This window comes from Macaca fascicularis, chromosome 11 (genome assembly GCF_037993035.2).
Source record: "Macaca fascicularis isolate 582-1 chromosome 11, T2T-MFA8v1.1".
Taxonomy (NCBI): Eukaryota; Metazoa; Chordata; class Mammalia; order Primates; family Cercopithecidae; genus Macaca; species Macaca fascicularis.
Window position 1 is genome coordinate 127,176,255 of NC_088385.1, and position 25,150 is coordinate 127,201,404.

Below are 25,150 nucleotides of genomic sequence, written 5' to 3' on the forward strand. Positions count from 1 at the left end.
AATGCTTCAAAAGTACAAAGTGCTTTAAAAACATAAAGTATTATTCAATTAATCAAGCATAAAGGGGGAGGGCACGGTGGCTTGTGCATGTAATCCCAACACTTTGGGAAGCCGAGATAGGAGGATCACTTCAGCCTAGAAGTTCGAGATCAGCCTGGGCAACATGGCGAGACCCCATCTCTACAAAAAATAAAAAATCAAAAAATTAGTGGCCACTATAGGTGGTGTGCACCCATAGTCCCAGCAACTTGGGAGGCTGAGGTGGAAGGATCGTTCGAGCTTGGGAAGTTGAGGTTGCAGTGAGCAAAACAAAACAAACAAAAACCCAAAAGACCCTGGAAAAAAGGTTAAGAAGCTACATGTGGAAAAAAAGTCTCTGAAAAGGAAAAGGAATCCTATGAAAGATGTTACTGGAGCTCAATGGCAGAGCAGAAGATGCTGGCATCACACAGAGTAAGAAAGAACAGTCAGGGAGTGGCCCAGCCAAAACCCCACAGCATAAGCAGGGGCAGCTAAGGGGATCCAAAAGCCCCAGTTCTAGAGCCCAGATGCCCTCACCTTGTGAGAACTGAGGACAGTCTTCAGCTCCTCCAGGAGTCCGTGCGCCAGCTTAAAGCCCCCAAGAGAGGATAGAAGCTTCCGAACCGTCTGCTGAGCCTGCCTGCGGACGTGCCAGGTGCGGCTCAGGAGCACTGCGACCAGAGCCCGGTGGTACTGCCTACAAGCACAGGGACAGACAGGTCTGGGGGAAGGCCGGGAGCAGGCCTTCCACAGCCAACCCTTCCACCTGCCACACACCCTTTCTCAGGTTCCTGCCAGCCTTCGCCTCATTTGGCCCAAAAGAAAAGGTAAGCCAGCCTCACGTACTGAACTTTGTTGCCAGTGAGTCTATGCGGGTGGTCAAGGAAAAGTCTCTCTGTCAGATGCAACACAGTACACAGGGCTAGGAGGGAAGAAAAGGAGTGGAAGTGTTTTTAAAATAGTTAAGTGTACACACACATATGTATACCCAGAAATAACTGGAATGAACTGAAAATTCACCACAAAATGTAAATGTGATTATCACTTAGAAGTGAAATTAGTTAGGCCGGGCGCGGTGGCTCAAGCCTGTAATCCCAGCACTTTGGGAGGCCGAGACGGGCGGATCACGAGGTCAGGAGATCGAGACCATCCTGGCTAACACGGTGAAACCCCGTCTCTACTAAAAAATACAAAAAACTAGCCGGGCGCAGTGGCGGGCGCCTGTAGTCCCAGGTACTCGGGAGGCTGAGGCAGGAGAATGACGTGAACCCGGGAGGCGGAGCTTGCAGTGAGCTGAGATCCGGCCACTGCACTCCAGCCTGCGCGGCAGAGCAAGACTCCGTCTCAAAAAAAAAAAAAAAAAAAAAAAAAAAAGAAGTGAAATTAGTTGGGTTTTTTTTTTCCTTTTTGCTTATTGTACACACATGTATTTTGCAATAAGAAAAGTATATACTATTTTTACTTACTTTAAATATATATATATTTTTTTTCCTTTTTTTTTGAGATGGAGTTTCGCTCTTGTCACCCAGGCTGGAGTGCAGTGGCACGATCTCGGCTCATTGCAACCTCTGCCTCCCAGGTTCAAACGATTCTCCTGCCTCAGCCTCCTGAGTAGCTGGGATTACAGGCATCGGCCACCACGCCCAGCTAAGTTTTATATTTTTAGTAGAGACAAGGTTTCACCAAGTTGGCCAGGTTGGTCTTGAACTCCTGACCTCAGGTGATCCACCTGCCTCAGTCTCCTAAAGTGCTACGATTACAGGCGTGAGCCACTGCACCTAGCCTATTTTTACTTTTTTTGAGACAGAGTTTTGCTCTGTTGTCCAGGCTAGAGTGCAGTGGCACAGTCTTGGCTCATTACACCCTCCACCTCCCAGTTCAAGTGATTCTCCTGTCTCAGCCTCCTGAGTAGCTGGGATTACAGGGACCTGCCACCCTGCCCAGCTTAATTTTGTATTTTTAGTAGAGACAGGGTTTCGATCTCTTGACCTCATGATCCACCTGCCTTGGCCTCCCAAAGTGCTGGGATTACAGGTGTGAGCCACCGTGCCCAGCCCCAACCTACTTTTTTTTAATAATTAAAAATTACTAGCCAGGCGCAGTGGCTCACGCCTGTAATCCCAGCACTCTGGGAGGCCAAAGCAGGCAGGTCACCCGAGGTCAGGAGTTTGAGACCAGCCTGGCCAACATGGTAAAACCCTGTCTCTACTAAAAATACAAAAACTAGCCAGGTGTGGTGGTGCACACCTGTAGTCCCAGCTACTCAGGAGGCTGAGACAGGAGAATTGCTTGAACCCGGGAGGTGGAGGTTGCAATGAGCAGAGATTGTACCACTGCACTACAGCCTGGGCAACAGAGCGAGACTGTCTAAAAAAAAAAAAAAAAAGACTAAGGCCAGGCACCATGGCCCACGTCTATAATACCAGCACTTTGGGAGGCTGAGGCAGGAGGATTACTTAAGCCCTGGAGTTCAAGATCAGCCTGGGCAACATGGTGAAATCCCCATCTCTTAAAAAAAAAAAACAGAAATTAGCTGGATGTGGTGGTGTGCACCTATAGTCCCAGCTACTCAGGAAGCTGAGGTGGGAGGACCACCCGAGACCAGGCTGAGGCTGCAGTGAGCCATGACTGTGCCGCTGCACTCCAGCCTGGGCAACAGAGTGAGATCCTGTCTCAGCAACGATAGGAAATTACTATGAAGTTCTAAAAAGAGGCCAGGCATGGTGGCTCACGCCTGTAATCCCAGCACTTTGGAAGGCCGAGGCAGGCGGATTACCTGAGGTCGGGAGTTCGACACCAGCCTGACCAACATGGAGAAACTCCATCTCTACTAAAAAAAAAAAAAAAAAATACAAAATTAGCCAGGTGGTAGTGGCGTATGCCTGTAATCCTAGCTACTCAGGAGGCTGAGGCAAGAGAATCGCTTGAACCCAGGGGGCAGAGGTTGCAGTGGGCTGAGATCACACCATTGCACTTCAGCCTGAGCAACAAGAGTGAAACTCCATCTCAAAAAAAAAAAAATGATGAAGCTCATTATAGACTGACATGGACTCTTTCCAGGTCTAGAAAGCACAGTACATACGGCAGGCACACTACCATTTGTGTAAAAAAGGTAGAGAACAAACATATACAGGTATTTACTTGCATATATATAAAATATCAAGGCTACAGAAGAAGCTAATAAAATTGGTTATCTATAGCCGAGGAACTGGGTAGCCAGAGATCAAAGCAGGGGTATAATTTTCAATGTAGACCCTATTGTATCTATTTCTGAATTACATTAGTCTATTTCCTTTTCAAAATTTAACTAAAAATTTTTCTAAAACCAGGAAATGACTAACAGTTGTAGCTCATTAATGGGATGTTGCGATTTATGAGTCAAAAGACTTTTCAAATCACCAATTAGTGGCAGACACCCCTAAGGCAATGTAGAATTTTAAACACACATTTAAAATTCAACTGTTCCTTTTCTGCCAGGATAGAAACCAGTAGTTTTTGTGTCTCTTGGTGGGGGAGTAGAGCCTGCCAGACTCCACAAGAGCTTCTCAGCTGCCTCAACACAAGAAAACCTCGGAGACAGCACCAATTACCCAATCAGCTATAATTACAGCTCATATCGTAGCTCCACAGCCATTACTGCTCTGTCTCCACGCATCTCCCAAGTCCCACTTCCCTAACCTTACATTCCCTACAAGAATGAAATTATTCCCATAACAGCTAAGCTGCTGGCCAGATCACTCTGGCCCAGGTTTTTGCAGACCTGACTGGCTGGTCAAGAAAGGGTCTTCTCTGAAGATTTTCCAGAGACTTTGCCTCACTCCTGAGTTCAACTAAGCGTGGAGTAACTTACCATCCTCTGAAGCCATAAGCAGGAATTTCTCAGAAGTGAAAACCTGCTTTTTCTCATCCACAATCAGCTGCCAGAAACTGCTCAGTTTGGCCTCTGCAAGAAACAAAAGGTTACCCCACGACGCAGCTCATCACGTCCCCCAGAGCTGATCCACTCCATCCTGAAGCTGCTGGGGTGGGCTTTGCTGGCAAACCCTCCTCTGCAGCAGGAGGCTCAGTGCTCTTCCATTTGGGGAACTGACCTCAGTCCTTCTGGTATCACTTCCTGTATGAAACTCTTCGGTGGTTCTCTGCTGCCTACAGGAGCCTAGGTAAACTGTTTCTCACCCGGAATTCCCATCCACCCCAGGCACCAAGCTGGAATACCTGAGGTTTACAGACTCTGGCTTTCCCTGCCCTTCCCTGACTGGGGCTGTTTGGACTCACGCTGGGTCATTCCCTTCAGGATAATGAAATCCTTCCCAGTCTTCAGGGTACTAGTTCAAATGCTTTCTCCATGAAACCCTTCCCAATACCCATCCCCCCAACTAAAAGCAATCTCTCCTTCAAAACTGCTCTAATGCCACATTTTGTCTTAAGCTATGGATATATTTTTGTATTCCCTCGCTCCTACTATGAAGTAAGCACCCTGAAATTTGCTGTAGAAGGTCATGTTTATCTTAGCATTCCCCCAGGTAGCCCAGTGCCTTGCATGGCCACAGTGGGCACACCATACTACACGAGGAGAGCTGAGCTCCATTCCTAACCAAAGAGGTAAGTTCAGGTGTGGCCCAGTGCAGAGACTGGGAGATGAAATAAAGAAAGCCTGAAATACGATGTAGCCACAAAAAAATGAGAAAGCTCTTTTTGATGTACTGATTTGGAATCATTTCGAAGATATATAGTATATATATAATATCTAATATGATATATAGAGTATGTTACCCAATATGTTCAATTACATGAACACACTATCTCTGGACATAAAATTGGTAACACCGTTTTTTTTTCGTCTTTTTTTTTTTTTTTTAAAGACAAAGTCTTGCTCTGTCACCCAGGTTGGAGTGCGGTGGCATGATCCTAGCTCACTACAACCTACACCTCCCGGATTCAAGTGATTCTCCTGCCTCAGCCTCCCAAGAAGCTGAGATTACAGGCAAGTGCCACCACACCCAGCTGATTTTTGTATTTTTAGTAAAGATGGGGTTTCACCATGTTGGCCAGGATGGTCTCGAAATCCTGACTTCATGACCCACCCACCTCGGCCTCCCGAAGTGCAAAACTGATAACACTGTTTATGGAGGGAAACTTAACGGCTAAGAGAAAAGACAGGGCTAAGGGGTAGCTTCTCATGTTATATCCTTTTGAATTTTGTACTGTATGAATGTATAACCAACTGAAACAAACAGTCCCAATACTAAACCCTGGTCCATCTGGGTATCATCTACAAGCCCATGAAGCACTGGAGCAACAGAACGAAGAAGGACAGTGGGACGATGACAGTCCCCTGACTGCATTCCCACTGCCCATGCAACCCTAAGATTCATCCTGCAGATGCCAAGCAAACCTGTGGCTGATCCAGTGTGGTCAGAACCAAGCTAACCCTGAACATCAAGACACTCCTCCCAAGGACTCTTGTCAGAGGCCTCTATCTCTACCATCCTGGACATCTCTGGACTCATACCAGCCTGTGAGTCAGCCACTGACAGCTTCAAGAGCAACAAGGCTGCAGCAACCCCTTCAGTGACTGTGGGAACCTGAGTGCTTTGGGAGGCTGCCTTCTCCACTGTCTGGATGAGCAAGGGCAGTAAGTCCAGGGCCTGCAACAGTGTGTCACCTGTGGAGAGAGGACAAGCACCTTAAAGGACATCCTGATTCTTGGAAATGACAGGACTGAGAAAGGATTTATCTAACTAGCTGTGAACCAGATGACTAAAACCCTTCCGTTAATTTTTCAAATATCTCAAAAAGAAGTAAAGTTAAATCAAAACTTAAAGTCTACAGCCACAAAATTAGAGGCAGAAAGATAATCCTTATGGCTGGGTGCAGTAGCTCACACCTGTAATCCCAGCAGTTTGGGAGGCCAAGGCGGGTGGATCACCTGAGGTTGGGAGTTCGAGACCAGCCTGACCAACATGGAGAAACCCCGTCTCTACTAAAAATATAAAATTAGCCGGGTGTGGTCCAGTTATTCAACTGATGGATAAGCAGAGACATTAAGTGAGTTGCTCAAGGTCACACAGCTAGCTGAGGCAAGTCAGTGCCACCCTCAATCCTATCAATTCCCACCTGGTACTCTTCCCCCATACCAGATGACCTTCGGACCCAAATTCTAAAACCACAACCAATCCACTGACCTCTGAACTAAACTCGTTTAAAAAAAAAAAAAAAAAAAGGAAGCCAAGCACGGTGGCTCACACCTGTAATCCCAGCACTTTGGGAGGCTGAGGCGGGGGCATCACGAGGCCAGGAATTCCAGAGCAGCCTGACCAACATGGTGAAACCCCGTCTCTATTAAAAATACAAAGATTAGCCGGGTGTGGTGGCGCACACCTGTAATCCCAGCTACTCAGGAGGCTGAAGCAGGAGAATCACTTGAACGCAGGAGGCGGAGGTTGCAGTGAGCTGAGACGCGCCATTGCACTCCAGCCTGGGCGACAGAGCGAGACGCCGTCTCCCAAAAAAAAGAAAAAAAAAAAGGCCGGGTGCGGTGGCTCAAGCCTGTAATCCCAGCACTTTGGGAGGCCGAGGCGGGCAGATCACAAGGTCAGGAGATGGAGACCATCCTGGCAAACACAGTGAAACCCCGTCTCTACTAAAAAATACAAAAAAATTAGCCAGGCGTGGTGGCGGGCGCTTGTAGTCCCAGCTGCTTGCGAGGCTGAGGCAGGAGAATAGCGTGAGCTCGGGAGGCGGAGATTGCAGTGAGCCGAGATCACACCACTGCACTCCAGCCTGGGCGACAGAGTGAGATTCTGTCTCAAAAAAAAAAGAAAAAAAGAAGGAGAAACCAGTTAAAACTATAGTTCAGCTAGGCGCAGTGGCTCATGCCTATAATCCCAGCACTTTGGCAGGCCGAGGTGGGCAGATCACCCAAGGTCAGGAGTTCAAGACCAGCCTGGCCAACATGGCGAAACCCTGCCTCTATTAAAAGGTACAAAAATTAGCCAGGCATGGTGGTGGGCATCTGTAATCCCAGCTACTCAGGAAGCTGAGGTTGGAGAATCGCTTAAACCCGGGAGGCGAAGGTTGCAGTGAGCCAAGATCACGCCACTACACTCCAGCCTGGGTGACAGAGAGAAACTCCATCTCAAAAAAAACTATAGCTCAAGCCCATGTTTTCTTCCCCGGCACCTCCATACCTGGGTTTGTTGTTCCATGTTTTCATAGCTACTAAATGGGCACATCAGAACATTTTATAATGAAAGCAGTTTTCCAGACAATGTTATGGATTCGAATCCAAGAAATTTTTATTATAAAGGTTTTGTTTGGTTTTTAAAAGGTTTACGTTTATTTTAAAAGCAATGAGCATTGAGTTCTGGCACTCTGCATTCCTTTTTTAAAAAATAAATTAAAAATAAATGCAATGAGCAGAACTAGCTCAAGCTGAAGAGACTAGGTAAAACCAAGTTTTTGCCATCTACAATTCAAGGTCCCACCTACAACTGACGGTCATTCAATGCAGCAATAATGCAAACTGATATAGTACCTAGACTTTTTGTATAATTTTTGGTAGAGACAGAGTCTTGCTATTTTCCCTGGCTGACCTTGAACTCCTGGGCTCAAGCAATCCCACTGCCTCAGCCTCCTGTGTAGCTGGGACCACAGGCATGTACTACCATGCCCAGCTATTTTTTTAATTTTTTGTAGAGATGGGGGTCTCACTTTGTTGCCCAGGCTGGTCTCAAACTCCTGGGTTCAAGCAATCCTCCCACCTCAGCCTCCCAAAGTGCTGGGATTACAAGCGCGAGCCACCTTGCCTGGCCTCATAAACTGTTTTTAAGTCATGGATGTGAGTTCACTATATCCTAAGGCAGCTGACAATGTATTGCCTGTACATTTCTACCATGGAAAATCTACAACTTCAGTCAGCACATAGTCAGCACTACGGTTTGAATAAACCTCACAAACCACTGTACAAAGATTATCTATGATTCTGAGCTGGGAGACGTATTTCAGAAAAAGATTAATTGCTTTCAACTCAGTGCAAAAACCTCTTGTGGTCACATTTGTCTTCCCTTATCATTAAAAGAAATAAGTGAGTACAAAGTTCATCAGACAAGGCACTTCACACAGAAGGGTGTCCCCTCTCAAGAGGAGGCCCTGGAATCTCCTAGATGTTTCTTTTTTGAGACAGAGTATCACTCTGTTGCCCAGGTAGGAGTGCAATGGCTTGATCTCGGCTCACTGCAACCTCTGCCTCCCGGGCTCAAGCGATTCTGTCTCAGCCTTCCAAGTAGCTGGGATTACAAGCACCTATCATGATGCTTGGCTAATTTTTGTATTTTTGTAGAGACAAGGTTACACGATGTTGGCCAGGCTGGTCTCGAACTCCTGACCTCAGGTGATCCACCCGCCTCGGCCTCCCAAAGTGCTGGGACTATAGGTGTGAGCCACCGTGCCCGGCCCTTAAACCAGTCTTATCTGAGTCATTTCTCCATGATTTCAGATACTGTAGTGACAAGTTCTGGTTCTTGTCCTCTCTGAATAAAACTTTGTAATTTGAAAGTCTGACGAGGGGGAGAAGTCAGAATTTGTTGTGAAGACTGAATTCTGATTTTGAGCTAAGCCGAATGCTCTCATTTATTTCCGGAAGAAATAAATGGTGCAAAATAAGCTGAACTAACAGGAAAAGCAGGAACGCTAATAATACCCTAAAGACTCGGTCACCTCTGCACGGAGACCTGGACACTAGCCCTGGGAGGTGTCTTACCCCGATAAGAGGCCAACATGCACTGCAGGTAGGCGTGCCTCACCGCAGATGTGGAGGTTTTAAGGCTGAAAGCTTTTTTGAACCATTCAGTGAGCTTCTTGGGCACTTCTGTAGTGAATCGGTTACACCAGAGAGCCAGGACTGAGACAGCGTGTACTAAGGTCCCTTCGTGAACTAGGACAAAAAGCAGAAGTTCAGTCAGTCCAATGTCTTATAACCATGTCAAATCATTGCAAGCAGCACAAAAAACAAGCCAGAGTACATGGGGGAGGAAGCAGTGATATTTCAGACAGCTCTAAGCCTTGCTCTCTGAGGGAGGAGTATCTTCAGGAGAGGTTTATGGAAGCGAAGCTCTAATTGTGAAAAACCACGGTCAAGGATGAGTACAAAACGCATGCTCACCATGATGAATGGAATTACCTTCCTGCTGAAGGAATGGGATGAACAGCTCAGCCACGATCCCGTTCAGGACCTGACTGGAAGGTCCAGACACCACGTGATGACTGACGCTCCCAATCCCTAAAAGGCAGATTCTCTGTTCAGTCCCTTATCAGCACAAAACCACAAAGAGGGAAGTCTTCCTACTTCTGCCACCTCCGCACTCTGGGTCACAGGCCTCTTCGGTGTCTCCAGCAGGCATACCTCTCCTTTGGCCATTATTGATCTTCCCTCAATGCCTCCTCTACACCTCCTGCCTTCTATAGAAGCCAAGCCTCCTGCTAGACCTGAACAAGTCCCTCTTGCCAAGCACGCAAGCAGCAGGATCCTACGAGGCAGGCTGGACCCAAGATGGTCACAGGAGTCAAGATCCAAAGAAGGATTCGCCTCACCTAAGAATTATGTTAAAGCTTATCTACTACTAGGCCAGGCGTGGTGGCTCACGCCTGTAATCCCAGCACTTTGGGAGGCCGAGGCAGGTGGATCATGAGGTTAAGAGATCGAGACCATCCTGGCCAACATGGTGAAACCCCGTCTCTACTAAAAATACAAAAAAATTAGCTGGGTGTGGTGGTGGTGCGTGCCTGTAGTCCCAGCTACTCACGAGGCTGAGGCAGGAGGAGTGCTTGAACCCGGGAGGTGGAGGTTGCAGTGAGCCAAGATTGTGCCACTGCACTCCAGCCTGGTGACAGAGCAAGACTCCATCTCAAAAAAATAAAAATAAAAATAAAAAAGCTTATCTACTACTAGATCACAGCTCTACTCCCAGCAGAGAAATCCTGTATCTGCCTGTAATCCCAGCACTTTGGGAGGCTGAGGCAGGCAGATCACTTGACACCAGGAACCTGGAGTTCGAGAGCAGCCTGGCCAATATGGTGAAATCCCATCGCTACTAAAAATACAAAAAAATTAGCCAGGCGTGGTGGTGCGCACCAGTAATCCCACCTACATAGGAGGCTGAGGCACGAGGATTGCTTGAACCTGGGAGGCAGAGGTTGCAGTAAGCTGAGATGGCACCACTACACTCCATCCTAGATGACAGAGCAAGACTTCTCAAAAAACAAAGAAAGAAATCCTGTACCTGAGAGGACACTCATCTTCTGGGCTATAACAGTTAGTTTTCCTTCCGAGCCTGAGAGGAGAGACAGCAAAGATTCACATTCACATATGCCACAGCTCCCAAGAGAGTGAACAATGCAGTCACGTGTGTGATGCCACAATATGGTTTGTGATTCCAGAAGTAGCCTTTGTGTTGTGAAGCTGGGTTTAAAACAACATTTACCAGCCTTTTGCTTTCTGACTCAAGAAGGAATGTTCCTACAGAAAACTTGTGAAACAGAAAAAATATAAAGAAAAACATTTAAAAGGCAATCATGTTTCCACTACTCAAAGACATTTCTTTTCTGGTGTATTTCCTTTAGTCTTTTCTGCTATGCCTATAAAAATGTGCATCTTAAAAACAAAAAACCTGAGATCACCCCATCCACACCACCCGTGCAGGGTTTTGTTCATTCACACACATTCACATTCCAGTGTGATGTCCTCCTGGCCACACAGCCTCGCCACAAGCAGACTTGGAGCATCAAGTCCCCTTCAGATCCCAGTTGAAGGAAATACCAGGGACCATGCCTCAACCACCCCCATGGCCAAGAAGGCTTGCTCACCTCCGAGGATAGCAAATAGGTGCTTGGTCACGGATTCCATGGCCGAAGAGTCACTGCATTGGCGTGCCAGGTTCCGCAGTGCCAGCACAGCTTCATCCATCAGGCGGGGACTGTTGGATTTCAGGTGACCTGGACACACAAAGCCACTGCTCAGAAGCAGCCAACAACTGAGCATCCAGACTTTCGTCTTTGTCTTTTCCATGCTGCCATCTCTTCAGTACTAGCTGTATGCTTTCATTCAAATAATCTCAAGAAAGAAACTGCCAGTGCCAATGTAGTTTAGGTTAGGGCCTTATTACTACCTTGAGCTGTCCCCTACCCCGCTACAACAATTAGGACAAGTACAACCAAAACCCAAGGTGCCACTTATGGGCTGAAGAGGGGCTGGGATACTCACCAGCCAGTCCTTTCACGATGTCCATGGCATACTGGCTGAGGTCAAGCGTCACTGATGCCAGCAGACTAGAAATAGCTGAGGGGGACAGAAAGCACTGACCATGTCAATCTCAGCAATAAATTCAACAGATAATTTTTTTCCCCTACTCCCCAGCAAATGCCACTTGGCCTGCTGTCCGGCCACACGGAACCATGCCCACCCTTCATCTCTACAGGCTACATGAGTAGTCCCAAAGCTCTGCTGAAAAGCTGTACACCTCCCCATCCCAATCAGCAAAAATTGCCTTTCCAACATCCCACCAACACATTTTACTAAGATACACGGGGACAGAGACTCAACAGTCAGATCTCATGATTTCAAGTGCCACCTACATACTAAGTCCAGAATGTCTAGAGAGGAGGTTCTTAACCTGAACGGTCTCCAGAAAGTTCTTTTGGGGAGGTGGAGGGGTAAGAAGATATTTTGTTTTCTTCCACTCAACTCTGAAGGTGAACATTTGATATTTTCTGGGAATCAAAACAACGGCTAGCACCTACATAAAGCTATGAACTGATCCAGTGGGTTCTTGAACCCCTAAAATTATATGCAGTATTCTTAGTGGATATATTTTTGTGCATTCTTCTAAAAAGACAGCCCATGACTTTCCTTTCCTTCCCTTTTTTTTTTTGGACAGGGTCTGGCTCTGTCGCCCAGGCTGGAGTGTAATGGAGTGATCTTGCCTCACTGGAACCTCCACCTTCTGGTTTCAAGTGATTCCCCTGCCTCAGTCTCCCGAGTAGCTGGGACTACAGGCACATGCCACCATGTCTGATTTTTTTGTGTGTTTTTATTAGAGACGGGGTTTAACCAAGTTGGTCAGCCTGGTTTCAAATTCCTGACCTCAGGTAATCCACCTGCCTCAGCCTCCCAAACTGCTGGGATTACAGGCATGAGCCACCGTGCCTGGCCTCTCTTTTGTTTTTTGAGATGGGGTCTCACTATGTCACCCATGCTGGATGGAGTGCAGTGTTGCCATCTTGGCTCACTGCAACTTCCGCTTCCTGGGCTCAAGCTATCCTCCCACATCAGCCTCCCGAGTTGAGCTCCTGGGCTCAAGTGATCTGCCCACCACCACCTCCCAAAGTGCTGGGATTACAGGTGTGAGCCAATGCGTCTGGCTGACTTCCAACATAATCTGAAAAGGGTCCCCAATCTCTCTCCCAAGGTCCCAACCAGGTAAACAGTGAATACATCCCCCTTCCCTCGCCCCTACCACACACACTTCTTGTTGCCAAATATCGAGAACAGAGATATAGGCAACTCGTCTCCCTCCCACCATCCTGGTTGACAGCAACCTACTTTCAATAACATTCTCTGGACTCCTCAGTAAGGACTTCTGTATGGTGGGCAGTATCAGATCCTTAAATTCTGAGTGGGACAGGTATCGGAGCAGAGGGGCACAGCTATCCTACAAAGAAAAAGGAATAAGGCACCTAGCCCTCATGGGAATGGACCAAGAAGGAAAAAGAGTTCAGCATCCCAGAATTGAAAATGGGATCAGTTGTCCAGGTGAGTAACGGCCACCTCTCGCTCACCAACAGGTACTTCGGAGGCTTGACTTTGCTCATCAGGATGTTCTTCATGTAAAAGTCCAGTAGGGCGCTCTAGAGAACACAAAGCTCTGGTTAGATCCTGACATTCTCAAATGTCTCATCGCTGGCCTAAGGGGTCCCTCTTGCTAGAGTGCCTCCAAAAAATACAAATCAATGCCCCAAATTTCAGTGTTAAGCACAGACGTCCCACTGATCATGCAACCCCACTTAATACCCTTCCACAGCTTTCCATGGCCCTCTGGGATAAAGTCCAAAGTCCTTGGTATGGCTTATAAGGCCCTGCCCACCACTCAGCTGACTGTGTCACTCTAACCCATTCCCACCACTCCAACTCCTCTCGCCTCCTCTCTGTTCCTGCCCACAGGCTTTCTCTGCCCAAAATGCTCTGCCTCACCTCTTGACCTTGCTAATTCCTCTTCACTCTCAAAGTTCCTTCTTTACAGAGATGTGTTCTCTGACCCACAGCCTAAATCAGGTCCTTCCGTTGTGGAGTCTCACAGCTTCTCACACTTTCCCTTTGTAGCACATACTAGTTATAATTAACTAGACTATCTGTTTAATGTCAGTTTCTCAGACTCAGTTCCATGGGGGCAGGGGTCATAGCTCCCTTACTCGCTGGTGTACCCCCAACACCGGGCACAGTGCCTAGAACATGGCAGCCACTCAACTGGGATAAGTAAGTGACTGCATGAACAAGCAAACTATCACCCAAGCCAGAAACAGAAGGGAAACTTTCCAACTCCTAAAAGTTCATGTATCATGGCAAAAGGCCAGAGTCTTACATGAGAAAATCAACAAGTTTCAGATGAGGTCAACAGCTAGGGTCACCAGGGCAAAGCAGGTTCCCATTCCTTCCCTCCAGCGAACTCCCAACATTCCCAGCGTAGCAAACCCACAGTCACTCTGTCTTGGCACTTGCCTTGTGCCGACTGACCACGTCCATCTCCTTGTGGCTCGTGCAGAACTGCACCAGCAGCCCCAGCATGCCGGCATAGTTCTGGTTGGGCTCTAGGCTGAGAATGGCTGACAAGTACTGTTCCACCAGCCCGGGGTTCTAAAGAGGAAAGTGCCAGGCAGGTGTATAAGATGGCAGTGGGGGAGTGGCATGGAAGAAGCAATGCCCGCCAGCCCCTGCAGTCCTGTCACCTCTTTCCACAGCTTCGTGAGTTTCTTCACAGCACCATCCACGGCGTGCTTGTGGGAGCCACCCAGCACCTCCAGCAAGAGCAGGCACTGCACTTCCACCTGCCAGGACCAGGAAAGACTCAGGTCAAGATGGGACACGAGATTGAGGGTCCCATGGCCCTCAAAGCCTGCAAAGACCTCCATCAGCCCCTCCAAATCCTGACTTCATCTCCACTCAGCTTCTCCCACTCAACTCCATCCAGATCCTCCTCCCTCCACCTCACACATTTAGTTCTGTCCTTTAACGACACTGTTCCCGCTAGGGTTCATTTAATAAGTATTTGGTGATCACCTATTATGAGTCAGACAATGAAGGCACAAGGGGAGTAAGACAGATATGGTCCCTGCTTTTTTTTTTTTTAAGACAGAGTCTCGCTATGTCACCAGGGTGGAGTGCAGTGGCACAATTTCAGCTCACTACAACCTCCACCTCCCGGGTTCAAGTGATTCTCCTGCCTCAGTCTCCCAAGTAGCTGTGACTACAGATGCGTGCCACCACGCTCAGTTAATTTTTGTATTTTTAGTAGAGACAAGGTTTCACCACGTTGGCCATGAGAGTCTCGATCTCTTGACCTCGTGATCTGCCCGCCTCGGCCCCCCAAAGTGCTGCGATTACAGGCGTGAGCCACTGTGCCCAGCCAGTTCCTGCTTTCATGTACCTTAGAATTCAGAGGAAAAGAAATGATATTAAACAAATAAATACACAAATGAATATACAATTTCAGTGAGGTTTAAGTGCCATCCAGGAAAAGAATAAGGGTCCTGTCTCATTTACTTCGTATCTGCCTTGACCTGTCCTTCATTAATTCCACAAATACTTACTGACCACTGACTACATGGCAGGCTCTATGCTGAGCACTGTGAATACAGAAGTGCAGCTTGATATGGCGATTCGAACTGCATGGAGTTCACACCGTCCAACCCAGATTGACATACATAATAGGTCCTCGACTAAAAAAATCTCAGAGGCTGCCGGACCTAGTGGCTCACACCTGTAATCCCAGCACTTTGGGAGGTCAAGGCAGGCGGATCACCTGAGATCGGGAGTTCGATACCAGCCTGACCAACATGGAGAAACCCCGTCTCTACTAAAAACACAAAATTAGCCGGGCGTGGTGGCGCATGCCTGTAATCCCACCTACTCGGGAGGCTAAGGCAGGAGAATCGCTTGAACCCAGGAGGCGGAGGTTGCGGTCGCCTGGGCAACAAGAGCGAAATTCCACCTCAAAAAAAAAAAAAAAAAAAAAAAGGCCAGGTGCAATGGTTCACGCCTGTAATCCCAACACTTTGGGAGGCTGTGGCAGGCGGATCACAAGGTCAAGAGATCGAGACCATCCTGGCCAACATGGTGAAACCCCATTGCTACTAAAAATACAAAAATTAGCTGGGCATGGTGGTGGGCACCTACAGTCCCAGCTACTCAGGAGGCTGAGGCAGGAGAATGGCGTGAACCCAGGAGGTGGAGTTTGCAGTGAGCCGAGATTGCGCTACTGCACTCCAGCCTGGATGACAGAGCGAGACTCAGTCTCAAAAAAAAAAAAAAGAAAGAAAAGAAAACAGATGGCCGGCGTGGTAGCTCATGCCTGTAATCCCAGCACTTTGGGAGGCTGAGACAGGCGGATCACGAGGTCAGGAGATTGAGACCATCCTGGCTAACACGGTCTCTACTAAAAATACAAAAAATTATCCGGGCAAGGTGGCAGGCGCCTGTAGTCCCAGCTACTCGGGAGGCTGAGGCAGGAGAATGGCGTGAACCCGGGAGGCGGAGCTTGCAGGGAGCCAAGATCGCGCCACTGCACTCCAGCCTGGGCGACAGAGCAAGACTCCGTCTCAAAAAAAAAAAAAGAAAACAGATACGCTTGTGAAAGCAATGCTAATAAATTCCATCTGCATATATACAAAATGGCATATGTACAAGGTTATTCATTGCAGCACTGTTAGTTAACAATAAAAAAACGGGCCGGGCGCGGTGGCTCACGCCTGTAATCCCAGCACTTTGGGAGGCCGAGGTGGGTGGATCACGAGGTCAGGAGATCAAGACCATCCTGGCTAATACGGCGAAACCCCGTCTCTACTAAATATACAAAAAATTAGCCGGACGTGGTGGCGGGCACCTGTAGTCCCAGCTACTCGGGAGGCTGAGGCAGGAGAATGGCGTGAACCCGGGAGGCGGAGCTTGCAGTGAGCCGAAATCGTGCCACTGCACTCCAGCTTGGGCGACAGAGCGAGGCTACGTCTTAAAAAAAAAAAAAAAGGCCGGGCGCGGTGGCTCAAGCCTGTAATCCCAGCACTTTGGGAGGCCAAGGCGGGCGGATCACAAGGTCAGGAGATCGAGACCACAGTGAAACCCCGTCTCTACTAAAAATACAAAAAATTAGCCGGGCGCGGTGGCGGGCGCCTGTAGTCCCAGCTACTCAGGAGGCTGAGGCAGGAGAATGGCGGGAACCCGGGAGGCGGAGCTTGCAGTGAGCCGAGATCGCGCCACTGCACTCCAGCCTGGGCAACAGCGTGAGACTCCGTCTCAAAAAAAAAAAAAAAAAAATGAAACCAATGCTGATAAATTCTGTTTGCATATATACAAAATGGCATATGTACAAGGTAATTCATTGCAGCACTGTTAGTAACGATAAAAAACCATAAACAACAGAAGATTCCCTATATACAGTGTGGTATAGAAAGGATTACTGGCTGGGCATGGTGGCTCACGCCTATAAACCCAGCACTTCGGAAGACCAAAGCAGGTGGTTCCCTTGAGCCCAGGAGTTCAAGACCAACCTGGGCAACGAAAAAAAACCCCATCTCTAAAAAAACACAAAAATTAGCCAGGCATACACCAGCATGCCTGTAGCCCCAGCTACTCAGGAGGCTGCAATAGAAGGATCACTTGATCCCAGGAAGTCAAGGCTGCAGTGAGCCGAGATCATGCCACTGTGCTCCAGCCTGGGTGACAGAGCAAGATCTTTGTCTCAAAAAAAAAAAATCTGCAGAATCATGGTATGTAAAAAAAATTTTTAACATATTTTTTTTAAAAGTAGACTAGGCACAATGGCGTATACCTGTAATCCCTGCACTTTGGGAGGCTGAGACAGACAGATCACCTGAGGTCGGGAGTTTGAGACTAGCCTGGCCAACATGGCGAAACCCAACCTCTACTAAAAATACAAAAATTAGCCAGGTGTGGTGGCATACACATATAGTCCCAGTTATACTCAGGAGGCTGAGGGTGGAGAATTGCTTGAACCCAGGAGGCAGAGGTTGCAGTGAGCCGAGATTGCGACATTACATTCCAACCTGAGTGACAGAATCAGACTCAGTTTCTCCAAAAAACCACTCAGTGGAGATAAGCCAATGAGCTTGCCCCTCTCACAAGGAGGCTTTTGGTAACAATGACACCCATGCCCTGAAGGGGATCCAAGAGAGTCCGAGCTCACAATAATACATAATCCTTGACCCTCAAGGTTTCAGCATTCTAATCCATCATCCATCAATTATACTGATAGCCACTCTATGCTTGTCCCCAGAGCTGTGCTGGTTAAGCTACTGGGGTTGCCGCCCTCTATCTAACTAGCAGGTTGCTTGTGTTTCCTAAGGCTGGTCATCACTGGCACCTACCTGCATGAGACTCTCCAGTTTCCACAGCCATCTCAACCCTCAACTAAACCTGGCCTTATACAACAACTCTTCAAGGCGGACAGGGTGGGTAGTATTTTCTTTCCCACTTTGCAAATGAGGAAATGGGCTCAGAAGTTAAGTGACTCAGCCAAGTCTCATGGATAAGAATCAGATCCAAGGCCAGGCAAAGTGGCTCACACCTGTAATCCCAACACTTTGGGAGGCCAAGGCAGGCGGATCATCTGAGGTCAGGACTTCAAGGCCAGCCTGGCCACCATGGAAAAACCCTGTCTCCACTAAAAATACAAAAAAATTAGCCAGGCAGGGTGGCAGGCTTCTGTAATCCCAGCTACTCGGGAGGCTGAGGCAGGAGAATCGCTTGAACCCAGGAGGTGGAGCTTGCAGTGAGCCAACACCACACTACTGCACTCCAGCCTGGGCAAGAGAACAAGACTCCGTCTCAAAAAAAAAAAAAAAAAAAAAAACTCCTCATGACCTACACTAAGCCTATCCAGGTATCCAGGCACATGTCTGCTCTGCTCACCTCCCAACCTGCTGAGCAGACATGTGGAAAGAAAAAGAAGAGAATGTGGAAGAAGCAGGTAGAGAATGGAAGGAGGGAATGTAAGAACCAAAACCAAGACAAGAAATCCATTCCATTCACCAGTTCAACACTGAAATCAAACACAGGGAATGGAATGATTAGCCAGAAAAAAACCAAGAGGATTTATACTATGATATTTTCTTTTTTTTTCTTTGAGACGGAGTCTGGCTCTGTTGCCCAGGCTGGACTGCAGTGGCCGAATCTCAGCTCACTGCAAGCTCCGCCTCCCGGGTTCACGCCATTCTCCTGCCTCAGCCTCCCGAGTAGCTGGGACTACAGGCGCCCGCCACCTCGCCCGGCTAATTTTTTTTGTATTTTAGTAGAGACGGGGTTTTACCGTGTTAGCCAGATGGTCTCGATCTCCTGACCTTGTGATCCGCCCGTCTCGGCCTCCCAAAGTGCTGGGATTACAGGCTTGAGCCACCGCGCCCGGCCTATACTATGATATTTTCTAGTCTAGTTGCTTTTTGACTGTCTTCCCAACTCTGGCCTGTCACGGCTTCCACACATGCCATGAAATCAAGGGCCTCGTTTCTGTTGTCCATCACTGCAATTCCAGTGCCTAGCACCACGCCTGACAGAGAAGCTCCAAAATGTCTAATACACCAAGAAATGTGATTATGAAGCACTCATGGCCATCCACCAAAGCCACACGACTCGGAACAACTCAGTGTCTGGTCACCCAGCACCCAGAAAAGCACCTGGCACCAAGGAGGTGCTGAAACACGCCCTAACTCCTGGCAGAAAGCTGATCCTTGCTACTTCAGAGACGCAGGGAACCTACCAGTTTGTTCCAGATGTCTCCTTGTCGCTTGGCTCTCGACGGAAAGACAATGCGCACCAGGAGGCAGGTCCAGGTCAAGGCCAGCAAGGCGGCAGAGCCACTGCTCTTACTGCAGAGCAGAGTAGAGGGTGAGTTCAGAGCAGCAGCCTCCACCTTGAGGACAAACACTGTCCCTAAGGCCCCGCCTGGTAATGCAGGACCCTCCCTTGACCTCATGGAACAGAACTGGAACCAGTTCCCCACAAACCATCTGTGGCAATTCAGAACAAGGAGTCCAGGTTTCAGTGGCCAGACTCCCATCTCTTGGCACTGACAACTATATAAAACAAACAGACGGCTTCTACCATTAGGGGCCTGGTGGGCAACTGGTTCCCCTCAAAATGGCCTTGCTTCCACTGTTTCCCAACCCTGCTCCTCCGGAAAGTGGTTTTCTCCACTAGGCTTGCCATCCTGGCTCCTCCCTCTGGGGCACGGTCAACTGCATCAGCTTCTCCTGAGCAGGACTCTACCAATTCTCAAGGGGCCACAACTTTTACCTCTTACCTGGGAACACCTGCTTTGGAGCCTATACCACAAGACTGCAGAGAGTGTAGAAGGTTCTTAGCAGTGGCTTCTGGCTGGGCCTCGGCCAACTGCTGGATGGCTGCCTGCAAGGCCCTGCGGGAGGCTGCATCTCTAGGGGGAGAGGCAAAGGGAAAGGTGAACATGCAGACCCCAGGCAGAGGCAGGGGCAAGGCTGCTCAGGCCATGCACTGGTCTTTCTCAGGAGAAAGTGATCACACCATATTCCAGTGGATCGCAGAGGAGGGATTAGGAAATAACTAGATAAACTCACCTCCTCCTAGAGTTCTAAAAGTATCTCATAAGCGCATATAAGCCATGGAGTGTGTAAGGGCAGCACCTACATTTATGGAGCAGTTATAAGGGTCTCAAAGTAGGCCAGGAGATTTAACACACATGACTAATGGCAGCATACACACACTGACCACTATGGCACAGCAGGCAACTGTTCCAAGCACCTCACGCTTACTACCAACCACCCATGAGATAGAGAATGGCATCATCCCCATTCTGCAGACAAGGAAACTGAGGCACAGAGAGGTTAAGTAACTTGCCCAGGATCTAACAGCTAGGACGTGATATAGCCCAGATTTGGCACCAGGCCGTCTGGCTCTAACCTGGGCTCTAACCACTATCCTAATCCCCTCTCTGTTTGGCTGGGACTCACCTGTATCGATGCAGAGTCAAGCAGAACAATTTACAGAGCCCCTTCACTGCTCCCTCTGGCAGATCTGAAACCAAAGATTACACAGAGATTAGTCAATAAAAATGACTTGATAAGCTGCTGGAGTCAGGTATCCTGCCAGACACGATCTCAGCCCACTGGGCACTCCCCATATATTTAAGACTTTCCTCCCCAAGAGGAAAAAGCAACAACAAAACAGGACTCTAGGAAAATGCCTGGCACAGAAAAGCTTTGGGTAGACATTTGCTAAATGAATGAAACTAAGAAAATACAAGTGGCCTTGAAACCTCACATGCCATCAAGTGGAGGTTCAGGAGTGCTGGAATGATTCTACTTGAACTGGGTGCTGGTTATACTGGTGTTTAATATGTGATGAATCAGTGAGCTGTTTGATTAGGAGGTGTACCTTTCTTTACACACATTCTAATAAACAGTTTTAAAAACAGTACAACATTGAAGTACTATGAGGGACCAGAAGAGGGAAGAACACCTATAACTGGAGAGTTTCTGAAAGTCTGAAGGACACATAAGCTTGGTCTGACAGATTAGGAGGCTGTGGAAAAATGGAAAGAGAGGGAGATACATGTGGAGTGCAGGATTAAGAAGGCATAATACCTATTCAGAACACATAAGGAAGAAAAGAGGAGGACTAATAACACCCCAGCTCTTAGTGCTAACAAGATGCCAGACCTTGCTCTAGATAATTTATACACATTAACTCACTTAATCCATATAAGGTAGGCACTGTTATCAAGCCCCCCCCCCCGCCGCTTTTATTTTTCAGACAGAGTATCGCTCTACCGCCCCGGCTGGAGTGCAGTGGTGCGATCTTGGCTCACTGCAACCTCGCCTCCCAGGTTCAAGCGATTCTTCTGCCTCAGCCTCCCGAGTAGCTGCGACTACAAGTGCACACCACCACACCCAGTTAATTTTTGTATTTTTAGTAGAGACGGGGTTTCACCATGTTGGCAGTGCTGGTCTCAAACTCCTGATCTCGTGATTCACCCGCCTCAGCCTCCCAAAGTGCTAGTATTACAGGTGAGCCACGACGCGTGGATCAAGCCCATTTTTAAATGAAGAAACCAAGTAACGGGAAACCAAGCCAGCCAGTCAGAGTGAAATAGATACACCCTAACTCTGGAGTGAAACAGATACACTAACTCTGGGTAGAAAGAGTTCAACTCTTGGTTGAACAAGAGTGTTTAATATGGCTGGGCACAGTGGCTCACACCTGCAATCCCAGCACTTTGGGAGGCCAAGGTGGGAGGATAACTTGAGGCCAGGAGTTTGAGACCAGCCTGGCCAACACGGCGAAACCCAGTTTCTCCTAAAAATACAAAAATTACCTGGGCATGGTGGCACATGCCTGTAATCCCAGTTACTCAAGAGACTGAAGGAGAATCGCTTGAACCCAGGAGGTGGAGGCTGCAGTGAGCAGAGATGGCGCCACTGCACTCCAGGCCGGGAGACAGAGCGAGCCCCATCTCAAAAAAAAAAAAGAGTGCTCAATAATGTTGGAAAGTTAACCTGTGACAAGTACTGCATGCCACAGTGAAGCATGCAAACAAAAGGGAGAAGCTTCTGAGGAGGAGGAAATTTAACCTGCAGTGTAAGACAGACTTATGCTGGGTGTAGGAGGAACCTGAGAGCAGGAGGTCCATACCATTCCTCACACTTCAGGCACCTGAATGATGGAAAGGAAATGAATGAGGTACAGGGACGCAGTTTCCCCAGGGCTCTGACCACTGCATTGGTCCATGTGATTTGGGGCTATTTCACTAACTGGGGAAAAGAATGACTGGGGCCAGAAACAGGCTGTGGCTAAGACAATGACAATAACAACAGCTAATGTACACTGTGAGCTTACCATAGCCAGACAATGCGTTACATTTACTCCTACCTATCAGGGAAGTACTACTGCTATCTCCACGTTTAAAGCAAAAAACCAGGCTCAGAGAGGTGAAGTAACTTGAAGCAGGTCACAGAACCTGTAACTGGCACAGCCTGTCTGAGCCCTTCATCACTGACTGCTGCACTAGAGGCCTGTGACCAGAAAGATTGGTATCACATGGCTGTCTTTTCTAACTAGGGAGCTCTGCTGGGAAAGTGACCAGAAAAACCTTTGAGGATTCCATAAAACTCATGCATTGAAGCATTAACACACAAGAGAATCTCTGAGATGCTCACAAACAGCAAGTTTACAAGCCTGGGTATCTTACTAGGCATAAGTAGGTCAGAAGCAGCAAATGAGAAGCTGGGTGAAGTGGTACAAATAGGAAGTAACGGTGGACAGAAAGGGAGGCCCAATTTATATGACCATGATTTTCTTTCTCTTTTTTTCGAAACACAGTTTCGTTCTTGTCGCCCAGGCTGGAGTGCAACGGCGCAATCTCAGCTCACTGCAACCTCCGCCTCCCGGGTTCAAGCAGTTCTCCTGCCTCAGCCTCCCTAAGTAACTGGGATTACAGGTGTCCACCACCACGCCCAGCTAATTTTTTTGTATTTTTAGTTGAGATGGGGTTTCACCATGTTGGCCAGGCTGGTCTTAAACTCCTGACCTCAGGTGATCCATCCTCCTTGGCCTCCTAAAGTGCTGGGATTATAGGTGTGAGCTACCGAGCCCAGCCATGGCCATGATTTTCAAACTTTAGTCAACATAGGAATCACTTAAAGGACTTGTTAAAACACAGATACTGGGTTCTGTGCTCAACCTTTTATTTATTTATTTATTTATTTATTTAGACACAGGGTCTCGCTCTGTCACCCAGGCTGGAAAGCAGTGGCACAATCATGGACCACTACAGCCTCAACCTCCCGGGCTCAAGCGATCCTCCTACCTCTCAACCTCCCAAGTAGCTGGCATTACAGCACCTCCAGGATTTCTGATTTGAGTTGCTCCATTGGAGCTGAGAATTTTTATTTCTAACAAGTTCCGAGATGATGCTGATGTTGCCTGTCCAGGAACCACACTTTGAGAGCCAATGCTATACAGTAAAAACAAACACACCAAAAGAAATGAAAAAAAAAAAAAACCTAGAATTTATTGAGTGAAGGTAAAATGGTCTTACTCTAATAAGTCATAGAGCTATCCCTTGGTTATGGTGCAGATCAGGATAATTAGATATATTCAGCATTCCCCAAAATGAGTTCCCCGGACCCTGAACAGATTTTCAGCAAAAAAGAGGTTCAAAGAAAACACTGGATTCAAGGAAGCTTAATAAAATGAAAACATGCTGCTGTGAATATTCCAAGAGGGCATCAAAAACATGACCTCTAGGCTGGGTGCAGTGCCTCACGCCTGTAATCCCAGCACTTTTGGAGGCCGAGGCAGGCGGATCACCTGAGGTCAGGAGTTCGAGACCAGCCTGGCCAACATGGTGAAATCCCATCTCTACTAAAAATACAAATATTAGCTGGCCATGGTGGCATGTGCCTGTAATCCCAACTACTCAGGAGGCTGAGGCAGGAGAATCACTTGAACCCAGGAGGCGGAGGTTGCAGTGAGCCGAAGTTGTGCCACAGCACTCCAGGCTGGGTGACAGAGCAAGACTGTCTCACAAAAAAACAAAAAAAACAAAAAACCTCTCCCAACTTATTTGATCTTGGAATCCTTTATTTATTGGACAATCACCTACTACCATGTTGCTGAATTCCATGGAACACAGATTGGGAAAAATGATATCCCAAGTCATAAACGAAATATTTTTGGTCGGGGGCGGTGGCTCACACCTGTAATCCCAGCACTTTGGGAGGCCGGGGTGGGCAGATCACGAGGTCAGGAGATCAAGACCATCCTGGCTAACACAGTGAAACCCCATCTCTACTAAAAACACAAAAAAGTAGCAGGCACCTGTAGTCCCAGCTACTCAGGAGGCTGAGGCAGAATGGCATGAACCTGGGAGGCAGAGCTTGCAGTGAGCCGAGATCGCGCCACTGCACCCAAGCCTGGGCGACAGAGTGAGACTCCAACTCAAAAAAAAAAAAAAAACTGTTATACTCAGTATACTACCTGAGAAAGATTTTAGCTATCTTTTTAAAATATTTCCAATGAAAATGGTTAAAAGTGTAAATAGCTTTCACACCTGAATAGATAAACTCTCCACTAACCCAAAAGTTTTAACTGTTTCAATTCACGTTATAGCAAGGAAATAAAGTAAAGGCAGAAGTTGTGCAGGAAGAGGGGAAGAAGACCATGGTTCTTTTTTTTGAGACGGAGTCTTGCTCTGTCACCCAGGCTGGAGTGCAGTAGCACAATCTCAGCTCACTGCAACCTCCATTGCCTCCCAGGTTCGAGCAATTCTCTTGCCTCAGCCTCCTGAGTAGCTGGGATTACAGATGCGTGCCACCATGCCCAGCTAATTTTTGTGTTCTTAGTAGAGACGGGGTTTCACCATGTTGGTCAGGCTGGTCTCGAACTCCTGGCTTCATGATCCACCCGCCTCAGCTCCCAAAGTGTTGGGATTACAGGCGTGAGCCACTGCACCTGGGCTTTTTTTTTTTTTTTTTTTTTTGAGACAGAGTCTCACTTTGTTGCCCAGGCTGGAGTGCGGTGGCACAACCTCGGCTCACTGCCACGTCCACCTCGTGGGTTCAAGCAATTCTCCTGCCTCAGCCTCCCGAGTAGCTAGGATTACAGGTGCACACCACCACACCTGGCTAATTTTTGTATTTTTTTTTTTTAGTAGAGATGGGGTTTCACCATGTTGGCCAGGCTGGTCTCGAACCCCTGACATTGTGATCTGCCCACCTCAGCCTCCCAAAGTGCTAGGATTACAGGCGTGAGCCACCGTGCCTAGCCAAGGCCATGGTTCTAAAGAAACAATTTCAGTTGGGCCCAGTGGCTCAT

The 25,150-nt window shown here is 48.0% G+C and overlaps 1 protein-coding gene across 6 annotated transcripts in view; it reads right to left on the reverse strand.

Annotated features, from left to right (window-relative positions):
• The window catches only part of GCN1 (GCN1 activator of EIF2AK4), a 68,216-nt gene that overhangs the window by 36,607 nt on the left and 6,459 nt on the right, over positions 1-25,150 (reverse strand). For 4 of the 6 annotated variants that reach the window (XR_012420742.1, XR_012420743.1, XM_045366655.3 and 1 more), the window contains exons 3-18: positions 20,287-20,350; positions 19,602-19,733; positions 19,059-19,167; positions 14,020-14,118; positions 13,793-13,927; positions 12,856-12,924; positions 12,620-12,728; positions 11,282-11,356; positions 10,885-11,013; positions 10,302-10,352; positions 9,185-9,301; positions 8,783-8,956; positions 5,534-5,686; positions 3,872-3,964; positions 868-943; positions 559-718 (exon numbers count right to left, since the gene is read on the reverse strand). Coding sequence is in view for 3 of the 6 variants with exons in the window: in XM_045366655.3 (XP_045222590.2) it covers positions 559-718; positions 868-943; positions 3,872-3,964; positions 5,534-5,686; positions 8,783-8,956; positions 9,185-9,301; positions 10,302-10,352; positions 10,885-11,013; positions 11,282-11,356; positions 12,620-12,728; positions 12,856-12,924; positions 13,793-13,927; positions 14,020-14,118; positions 19,059-19,167; positions 19,602-19,733; positions 20,287-20,350 (1,745 nt within the window). In the remaining 3 variants the exon portion in view is untranslated. The remainder of the gene's footprint in view (positions 1-558; positions 719-867; positions 944-3,871; positions 3,965-5,533; positions 5,687-8,782; positions 8,957-9,184; positions 9,302-10,301; positions 10,353-10,884; positions 11,014-11,281; positions 11,357-12,619; positions 12,729-12,855; positions 12,925-13,792; positions 13,928-14,019; positions 14,119-19,058; positions 19,168-19,601; positions 19,734-20,286; positions 20,351-25,150) is intronic. The other 2 variants (XR_012420744.1, XM_005572388.5) reach the window with 1 other exon arrangement.